Source organism: Emericellopsis atlantica (assembly GCF_019669845.1).
Source record: "Emericellopsis atlantica unplaced genomic scaffold F5Z01scaffold_80, whole genome shotgun sequence".
Lineage (NCBI taxonomy): Eukaryota > Fungi > Ascomycota > Sordariomycetes > Hypocreales > Bionectriaceae > Emericellopsis > Emericellopsis atlantica.
Window position 1 is genome coordinate 1 of NW_025764782.1, and position 10057 is coordinate 10057.

The window sequence follows — 10057 nt, forward strand, 5'->3', positions numbered from 1 at the left end:
ATCGCGGCATCGGCAGCGCTACCCACCCGGGGCCCTACCGCCTACTAGTCCCTTGCACTTTTTCCTGCGAAAAAGAGACGCCTACTTCTCCTATTATAGGGGCAAAAACGGGGTTGGGCTATTAGGTTAGGGCTAGAAAACCTCATAGAATTTCGCCCCTGGGGGTGAAATAGCTATGTGCCTGCGCTACTCATACTTTCGCCCCTAGGGGTGAAATAGCTATGTGTCTGCGCTGCTCATACTTTCGCCCCTGGGGGTGAAAGTGGCCGTGAGCCTGCGTGCCTGCGCTGCTCACACTTTCGCCCCTGGGGGTGAAATAGCTATGTGTCTGCGCTGCTCACACTTTCGCCCCTGGGGGTGAAAGTCGCCGTAAGCTTGCGTGCCTACGCTGCTCATACTTTCGCCCCTGGGGGTGAAAGTGGCCGTGAGCCTGCGTGCCTGCGCTGCTCATACTTTCGCCCCTGGGGGTGAAAGTGGCCGTGAGCCTGCCCTGCTCACTCTCGCCCTAGTCTCCACCCGACGCTAACCTACTAATCCTACCGTGTCCTTCCGCCTCTTAGAGTAAAAAGTAGAAACTACCGACTAGCTTCCCTTTCTATTCTATTCCTCACTCCCTTCGCCCTCTACTCCGTATAAACTATTTCTGACTCTTATACCGCGTACTACTCGCTCTCCCCGCTATGAAGCGCTCAATTAATATTCCCCCTAAGCCTCAGCGGCCGGCTAAGGCAGCCCGTGTAGTCGATAAACCACGGGCTACCGTACGCACTACAGAGTCGGTGCGTCAACAAGCGCGTGCCCACCTGCTCGCGATTGCACGGTTACCAGTCGATCTTCTCCAGACGGAATGGCGCTCTGGCCAGAACCGCCCCCTCGATCATGCCCATGTCCAGGACTTATATAAGGCGTTCGAGAAGGGCGGCGTAGCCCGCGACTCGGTAGAGAACCACCTATTCGTCGCTTGTAGTCATGAAACGGCTAGAAAGCTACAACAAGCCTCGTCGGCTGCCGGTAGTAACGATCTCTCTGCCGATCAGACCACGCAGGATACTATCCCATGCTTCACGTACCCACGCCAAGAGCACGTAAAGGTAGAGCTCGAGCTCATGGCAGGCCAGCATCGTGTCGCGGCGCTCCGAAAATTCGTGCGAGAGAAACATCTCGACTCGAGCGAGCTTTGGTGGACGTGTGAGCTCTATAACAAAGGTACGCGTTAGCCTCTCCGAAGTATATATACAGCTAATTATATATAGATACCTTACCAGCAATGCTGAATACGAAGCTACGCGCAAACCGCCGCGAGCTCTCGCTACCCGATAGCCATGGCCAGATCTGGGCGCAGCTCGTGGCTACCTCGAAGAAGGATCCTCTACTCTTTAACGGGAGGAAAGAAGACGTCGAGGCCCGTATTCTCGACGTGCTCCAGCTCAGCGGCAACCCGCGATTCCCCGCCAGCCGCCTTATTACGCTCTGGCAAAACGAAAGGTGGAAGCCCGTTATCACCCGTATATGTCAGACAGCCGTCGGCCGCGACCTCTTCAATATATCTGTGTGGGAATGGCTTGCGAGCCGCCGGATCGATAATGTAGGTTGATCTCGATGCTTGTCCTTGGAGGCGCGCGCTGATGGGGTAGTATTGGTTCGACGCGCTCGAGTCTGTCCACGCGACACTGCGGTTACTGCCTGCCGGCGTGGAAAGGCACCTCCGTGGAATAGACTGGGACCGCCTGGCGTAAGCCTTCCCCTCCAGCGGCCCCCGGGCGGATCTCCACGACCTCTTCTACCCGGCGAAGGGCAAGAAGCAAGCGGCTGGTGAAGGAAAGCGTCGTTCGGACTTCCTTCGCGAACTCTCCGAGGAACAGTACGCGGCTCTCTACCGCTCGCTGCAGGAGAACCGTGCTATCGTCTTCCCTAATATACGCCGCGTGCTACAGATCAGTAAAGAAGACGGCGGGATATTGCGACAAGTCCTAGGCCATGTTATCCTCTGGCTTAATCCAGAGGCAACCGCGCTCTCGGATAGTCGTAGGATCAACAAGCCACTACTGCGAGAGGATATAAAGCCAGCCCTCGCGCGCCTTCGCCCGCTCGAGAGGGAAGAGATTAGCGCGACCGACGCGTCTGATCTCTCCGATAGCGCCGACACGCGCCGGTCAAAACACACAGACACGCTCTCGATCGATCTCGAGCGGCAGGTCCTGGCCCTGGCCAGGACCAGGATACACGAGCTGAAGGAGCCAAGCGCGCAGGCTACCTTAGTTCCTTTCCCAGACGCCGAGGCCCTGGCTAGTCCGAGCTACGCGGATAGGTTCCGCCAGCCGTTCTGGTCCGCCCTCCTATCGCTCGTCCGCGAGTTCACGCGCTCGAACGTCCGTCCAGACTGGACGCTAGCTATCGCGCAACGACACGAGCCCCTCGAAGTAAGAATTCCCGGTCTCGCGCGGCAACTCACGAGCATCGTACAGAGCCAGCCGAGTATTGTATCCCACCTAGACCTTAGTAGCCCGACGTCGCTCGAGCTTCTGTCCGGTATCCTCGGTGACGCCGTGGCATAGTGGGCCGCTAGCCATAGGGCCTATGTTAACACCGAGATTACGACGCCAGCCACTCTCACCACCGAACAGCGTACGCCGTCGCCCCCCGGGCCCGACGCGTCATTAGTTCAGGACGCGAGCCGAGGTACTTCCCCTGGCGCGTATGAAACGGCTCGGACGCAGCGAACCGTAGCACCACGTCGTCTATCACTTAGCAAAGGTACGAGCGCGGGCGTTATCCTTACGTCTTCCCAGTCCTCTCAGCAAGACAACGAGCAATATACCGCGCGGACTTGTCGAGCCGCGAGTATAAAGGAAGGACGAGAAGAGGTACGAACCGAGCGCTCTCCGATGGTGCCAGAGAGCTCTAGGCAACCTAATCCTCCGCCTAGGCTAGCCCGCCCTAGTCTTACTGCAAGGATACCCCTGCCTAGCGCGTCGCGTCCAACGCCCGCCTGGAAGTCTGGTATGAAGGCGTCTTCACGTAGATAATTACCCTATACTCTATCGTCTTCCTTTTCTATCTATTGATAGATATAAATAAAAGGTAGTATAAGGGACTTACCTTAATAATCGTTTATAGTAAATTTATTTTATATAGATTATTTATCTTTATCGTATACTATAGCTATATTTATTCTCTAGTATTCCGATTATATTATTATACGTGCCTTAAGTATTTATATTCAGGTAGTATGCCGAATTAGTCTTACTTCTTCCTCGACTAAGATTAAGGAAATATATCCCTATTATAGACCCCACTTTTAGAATTATCCACAGGGTAGTGCTTATACCCCTGTCCCTAGCTTATATTCTCAATAGCTAGGATTATAACGACAAGGTATAATAATACCTAGTACCTTGTACACTATGGAGAAGTACTTCCTTACCCCTAACTCAATGCTAGGGTAGGGCTACGTATACTAACCCGTGGTGAACGAATGTATATAGAACTATTAGTTAAATAATATATCTAGTCTCATCTCTTCTTAATCCGCCTCCTCCGCTGTGATAATCGTCATAATGTCTTTAACACCACGGACATCCCTCCCTAGGCAGCGCCGCCACGACTCGCCCGCTCACGCGGTACGGAACGTGGCGGACACGGAGGGCGATGTAAGCGAGGTCGAAGAGTTATGCTACGACACAGACGAGCACGAGGAGATCCCCGACGATATAGCGGCTACGTCGAGGGAGACTCTCTATCTCCAAGACGAGCAACGCAACGTCGCCCTGCTTTCGACGCGCCCCGAGCCGTCCTCTACTCTTTAGAAGGTTAACCATGCCTTAGGCGACCATAAACTCCGGTGTAAGAGTGCCCCCCAGCCCTCCTGCTATAGGAGACTCTGATTAGATTCCGCAGGCGACGACTTTACTAAGCGGGTTATGGACCCCGAGTTCGACGGGCCACGCGCGCTCGAGTACCTCCAGCGTCGATACACACTCGACTACGGTAGCAAGAGCTGCCATAAGAATAAGAAGACGCGTCTAGGACCTGCGAGCAAGGACGACGACTACTACCCGAAATTCTACCTCGATTTCCTGTGTATTGTCGGCCGCCCGCTACAAGTTGTGTCGTGTTAGAGCGACCGCCTATTCGATAGAGTGACCATCTCCTTCCGTAACTGGAGTGCCTCGTATAGCGACAAGCACGGCGCCGACCTTGGCTTCGACTTGGAACAACGTACCTTTCGATTCGCTACCGCCGGAACACGTGATGCCTGGTTTATCGTGATGCATCCGAGGCAAGCGGTGCCTATGCCTAGCACGACGCGCGACAGGGCCCGGCGTAGTACCGCACTGTCCCGCCGCCACGCCGAGTTACTCGGGGAGTATATAAAGCAGGTCTTCCACGACGGCCGCTTACTCGGCGAGGGCGTCGAGGACTCCTGGACCCTTGGCGGGGACGCCGCGCAAGACATCGCGTATAACACGTGGGCGACCTTCCAAGAGCTCTTTATAGCGGACTAGCCTACGTTCATACTCGACCACAACGACGACCCCTTCTGGTCCGAAAATCAGCCGGCTTTCCACGCATACGACTACGGCGCGAACATTGAGATTGAAGCTACGTCCGAACTCTGGAGCATCCCGGCGATCACGCGGCTACGGGCACCCGACGAGAGCGAGTACGAAAGCGAGGACGAGAGCGAGGACGAGAGTAACGACAGCGGTCACAATCATACAAACCACGCGAACGATCTCGATCACGACACGAACTCCCGTTCGCATCATAGCAGTACCCCGGCCCCTAATATAGCCCAGGACGACCAAGGCAGCACACCGAGCCCGACCCTTAGAGTGATTGACTCGTTATGCAAGCAGCTCGGGGAGAAGTACAGCCCCGCGAGCATCGAGTCGATCTCGTACGCGGTCGCCGTGAATATCCACTACGCGACGGAGGACAGCGGCGTGGACCAGACGCTCTGCCTCCTCGCCGACCGGAACCGCGTGGCTAGAGAGTATAGGGGCACCCGCGACTATACCTTCTACCCAATGGCGTTCCACCCGGCATACGGGAACTTCTCGTCTCCCGAACCGCCGGCATTCCTCGACAACAAGCTCTTCGCCATCATACAAGATAACATAAGCTACGAGAACGATGGCGGCGACGTCGTCTCGTTCGGGTTCTTCCAGGCATACTCGAACCTGAAGCGCACGTTCCGGCACCGCGCAGACGACCTCCTCGCGAGCCAGGGCGTCGCCACCGCCGCTCTAACAGTGCCCCGCAGCGACGTCGACCAGTCGGCACGGACGGCCGACCGCTAGGCCGCCCTGCTACGGCGACTGCAGGGCGATGCTACGCCCCACGACCGGCAGAGCTCTATCCCCTTTACCCGTGAGGCGAGGCGCGTGCAGGCGGCGCTCGACCAGGACGAGTTTGCCTTCCGCCTCGAGCAGGTGGTGACGGTGCGCCTGACCCAGCTCGTCCCCGAGCGGCGCACGTTCCCCCGCGTCCTCGAGCCTATCGGCCAGATCGCCCAGTACTTCCTCGCCGAGAGGGAGGACTACCTAGCGATCCTTCGCCGCTTCCCCCCGACCGTCTTCCCCACAGTCCTCGTCGCCTTCGCCCGCCTCTTCTACCTAGCCCTCGAGGAAATGAGGAAGAGGTTCGAGGACGGCTGCCGCCAGGGCCTCGGACTCGCCCTGTCCGAGGGCACGGCGGCTCTCGATAGGCTCGGAGCCTTCTGCTTCACGGGAGACCCGCGCGTGCTGCCGGTCCGCGTGTTCCGGCCCCTAGGGACGATGCAGAGCCTCCGCCAAGGGGCGTGGCCGTTTATCGACCCCGCCGCGCTCGACCTACAGAAGCCGGCCGGCTCGATCCATATCCAGACGTGGCCCAAGCGCGACGGTCGGCCCCTCCTGCTGCACGTAGCGGCCTTGGCGTACCGCTACGGCCCGACCGTCGGCGCGCACCGCCATAGCCAGCTCTAGTTCGCGGAGCTCGGGGGCCGCAACATTAACGGCCTCTCGGCCGCGTCGACCTTCCTAAACGACCTATTCACCGACTTATGGATACAAGAGACACGGACATTCATAGCCACCGCGCGCCACCGCGCACTCCGGAAAGGCGCGCGCTCGGGCAGGCGCAGCCCCGCGGACGAGCCCACCATCGCCCTCCGGGCGTGGGAGCGGTGCGACGACCCGTTCTCCTGGAGGTAAGTAGGCGCCCTTTCTTCGGTCCAGGCCGCGCTAACGTCAATAAAGACAATTCGTCTCCCTCGACCTCGACTCGACGCCGCCGGAGAAGATCCGCAATATAACCCGAGACGACCTTGCGCGGGATCTCTATAACGCCCTCACCAACGATAACAAACGGTCCGCCGGTCCCTTCGCGCAAAAATACGCGACGTGGCCCGCTATACTCAAGGCGGCCCTCCAGCATACCGACGTACGCGTCGTGACCAGGGCACAATAGGTCAACGCTATCGCGCTCGCCATACGGCGCAGCGACATCGAGTGGTGCCCGGGGCAGCACGGGACCAGCATCACCTACAAGCATGTTATACGTCTCCAAGGGAGCACGCGGCCCACACCCGCGCTACCGTATCGTAAAGGGAGCTCTAAGCGCGCCGCGATCGAGGCCGAGCACAGGATCCTCGAGGGTAGCGTCCGGAAGAGGGCGCGCCGGCCGACGATCAGTTTCAACCAGCCAATCCCGTTCACTTACGTGCCGACGACAGTCATCGCGGGCTTCAAGATAGCCTTTCGTCGTGCGGAAACTGAGGCGATCAAAGGGCACTACCAGCTAGCGCTCGACACGCTCACGTCCTGCCTAGGCGAGCCTATCTACGACTTAATGCTCATGATCGCGCTCACCCATGCGGCCTCAACAGAGACGCCATAGGTGAAGTCCGGGGGGACCGAGTTCATAACGCACAAGGTGACTAGGGAGTCCCCGTATTTCGCGGCGAACCTAATCACGCGTATGCTCTAGTACTACCGTCCGAACGCGTTCCCCTAGGATAAGGACGAGGGCAATATCATGTCCGTTAGGGAGATAACGAAGAAGATGGAGCATAAGGGCGTGCATAACCGGTACCTAGTGCTTCTTGGTTAGATCTGGGCTATAAGCAGGCGCCCTAACCCGCGCAATAAGGAATCAAAGCTTGTTCCGGAAGACAAGCTCCTCGAGTACCGTAAAGAGCTCTTATACTTACGGAGAGAGCCCGGCCAGTTCATTGACCGCGTCTTCTGCACCAGCAATAGCGCGTGGAGGGACCGCTGTCTATCACTTCTTAGGGATCCATCAGTGGACGATTAAGTCCCACGCCGGAGCCCAGTGCGGCTATCTAGTGCGTAGTGCTGGTAGAAATAATATTGAATTTGCTCTAATATATTAATATCCACAACAGCGATTACTACAGCACACGCATAGTCGGCCAATAGCGCTGCCTTCTCGCTGCTTGCCACGCTGCTTATTCGCTGCTTTCTTACTTTGACACGGACGGGGCTCTCACCCTCTATGGCGTCCCGTTCCAGGGAACTCCGTTATGCTTGCCTCGCCACTTGCCACGCTGCTTGTTCGCTGCTTTCCCGCTTTAATACGGATCGTCCCTCGTTATTTATATTCATTCAGGGGTATCGCTCCTTTCCATAGAGGTACCACCCTCATTCTCAGGAATACGCACTCCCTCCAGGGGCATTACCCCCTATTCGGTTATTTATACAGAAGCATAGCCTTCTATATCGCAAACGCTCACATAGGTATATGCTTAGTGAGCGCTGCATCCCCTGTGGAAGCAAGTCTGTCTATACCGCACTCGGTTACAGCGGAGAAACCTTCCGTAACCTTGGCTAGTGGCACTATTTATTTCCGCCTATTGGCGAACACACAGCGACTTAGAGGGCTGTCACGCTGGTCGTGCAATTGTACAGAGGCTTTAGTCACTATTAGTTAAGAGATTCAGAGGAAAGTCCCTCGATCACGTACACTAATAGCGCCTTCTTCCTCTATCACAATGCCCTCCCAGCAGTCGAACCAACTAAGTAACCGCTAGCCAACGCTCCACAGCGTTAACTCTATACTATAGTAGTTACAGCAGCACACACAAAGACTACTATATGGGGCTGTCACCCTCTATGGCGCCCCATTCCAGGGGACTTAGCTGATCTAATGTGCGCTGCCTTACTGCCACATAGTTCGCTACAGGGCTTGCCAGTCCCTGATTCCCGTTGACTCAGAAGGTCTTAATTAAACATAGGCCATTCAATTACTCTGCGCAGCTAGTCACAAAGCTATATGGGACAACAACATTGGATTAGACGAACATTCAGGGGCTTGAGCCACTGGCTCGGGCCCCCTCATATGCCTTGCGCCCTCGATGTATCTAATCGTTCGCTACACCGGGCTGGGTGGCCCATTTCTGAGTTCCGATAAAATCATTTATATGTGTTTTTTTTCAAATCGACTCACGGCCACATAGCCATGCCGGCGATCTATCAACCTTTTTATTTATAATGCTAATGCTCTCCTCACTCTTAGTAGCGGTGGTGGTAGTAGTGCTATCGGTAGTAGTGCCACCCTGAACTCTTAGTAGCGGTAGTAGTAGTAGTACTATCGGTAGTAGTGCTAGCTTGAACTAGTTAAGAACTAATTCGGAAACGGTTATTAATTAATCACTTATCTAGAAGTCATTATCTTACCTAGGCAAGATACTAGCGGCGCGGCGCTCTATAGCACTAGTGCTACTATAACCTAATACCCCCTAGGCACTTAGCTTAATACTTAATAGCGGGGCGAGCTATTTTTTATTACTTATTACTAAGATACTTATTACTTATTAATAATAAATACGCTTAAAAACTGATTACTTATTACTTAATACCTAGATACTTATTACGTAATACTTATAAACTTATTACTTATTACTTATATATTTATCACTTAATACTTATAGAGGGAGTAAAAAAATTTAATTATCAGAATTAATCCTAAATTAATTCTAAATTAATTCTAAACTACTTCTAAACTAAAAATATATGGTAAATATCTCTAATTTATTAAACTCTATATCTATATCTATATCTATAGCCTTAAGACTATTAGGGCTACGTTACTCCTCCTCTCCCTCTTCCCTCGCGTAATCTTTTTCGTTATTATTATTAGTATTATAATATATATTAAAAAAGGCTATAATTTATATTAGCGTTATTATAAGTAATAGCGGTTATATAGTGTATAGTATAGCGTATAATATAGCCGGTAGTATAGTACGTAAATAATTATATATAATGGGTACGTAATGATTAATTAATAAATTTAAATTAAATATACTTATTTAGGTAGCCTTTGTTAAGCTACCTTAGTACTTAAAAGAATTATCTTTCTTTTACTATATAATCTACCCTTTATATATTACATTATTACTCTTTATTAAAAATAAAGTATTACTCTTTAATACTCTTATTATTCGTACTAATATTATTAGTATTAAGAGTACCGCTACCTTAAATTAATTAAGAACTAATTTAGATATAGCTAATAGTTAGTTACTTACTTAGATATTATTAAGAATAGATTTAATAAAGAGAGTAAAAAAGTATATAAGGTATAAGTACGCGGCTAAGTCGCCGCGAGGTAGGGGGTGACTAGTAACTATATTAATCTCTTACTCTTCCTTAAAATATATTATAATTATAAAGACTTTTTCCCTTAGTACGCTCTCGTGCGCTTTTACGCACGTAACTTAATTAAGGTTACTTATATTATACTTAGTTATAAGATTAATAATCCCTAGCCACTTTATAGCTTATAATAACCTCTATATATAATATATATTTAATAAATATTATTACTCCGTTCTTCCTCCTCCTCTTTAATAACTTTATTATTATTACTCTTATTATTTCTATTACTTAAAATAATATCTTTATAATAAATAATTATATAAACTTAGTTAGGGCTTGGGTTTTAGGGTTAGCTAGGGTTAGCTAGGGTTAGGGTTAGGGTTAGGGTTAGGGTTAGGGTTAGGGTTAGGGTTAGGGTTAGGGTTAGGGTTAGGGTTAGGGTTAGGGTTAGG

The 10057-nt window shown here is 52.2% G+C and overlaps 3 protein-coding genes across 3 annotated transcripts; all 3 read left to right on the top strand.

Annotated features, from left to right (window-relative positions):
* Positions 1-680: 680 nt before the first annotated feature.
* F5Z01DRAFT_641249 (uncharacterized protein) lies at positions 681-3026 on the top strand (the record flags this gene model as incomplete). Its single annotated transcript, XM_046262574.1, has 5 exons — positions 681-1206; positions 1254-1585; positions 1616-1732; positions 1794-2420; positions 2556-3026. 5 exons carry the CDS (start codon positions 681-683, stop codon positions 3024-3026), a joined length of 2073 nt encoding a protein of 690 aa, XP_046113300.1.
* A 531-nt stretch (positions 3027-3557) lies between these two features.
* Positions 3558-6882, top strand: F5Z01DRAFT_641250 (uncharacterized protein; the record flags this gene model as incomplete). The annotated part of the gene is made up of 9 exons (XM_046262575.1): positions 3558-3761; positions 3807-3843; positions 3898-4078; positions 4139-4379; positions 4506-5270; positions 5328-5906; positions 5970-6193; positions 6243-6426; positions 6454-6882. The coding sequence occupies 9 exons, from the start codon at positions 3558-3560 to the stop codon at positions 6880-6882; spliced, it is 2844 nt and encodes a 947-aa protein (XP_046113301.1).
* A 578-nt stretch (positions 6883-7460) lies between these two features.
* F5Z01DRAFT_669366 (uncharacterized protein) lies at positions 7461-8332 on the top strand. Its single transcript, XM_046264420.1, has one exon. It carries the CDS (start codon positions 7529-7531, stop codon positions 7934-7936), a length of 408 nt encoding a protein of 135 aa, XP_046113302.1. The 5' UTR covers positions 7461-7528; the 3' UTR covers positions 7937-8332.
* Positions 8333-10057: the final 1725 nt, after the last annotated feature.

Coding starts and splice junctions, on each gene's coding strand:
- F5Z01DRAFT_669366 (XM_046264420.1), top strand. CDS start 7,529: ATGCTTGCCTCGCCACTTGCCACGCTGCTTGTTCGCTGCTTTCCCGCT.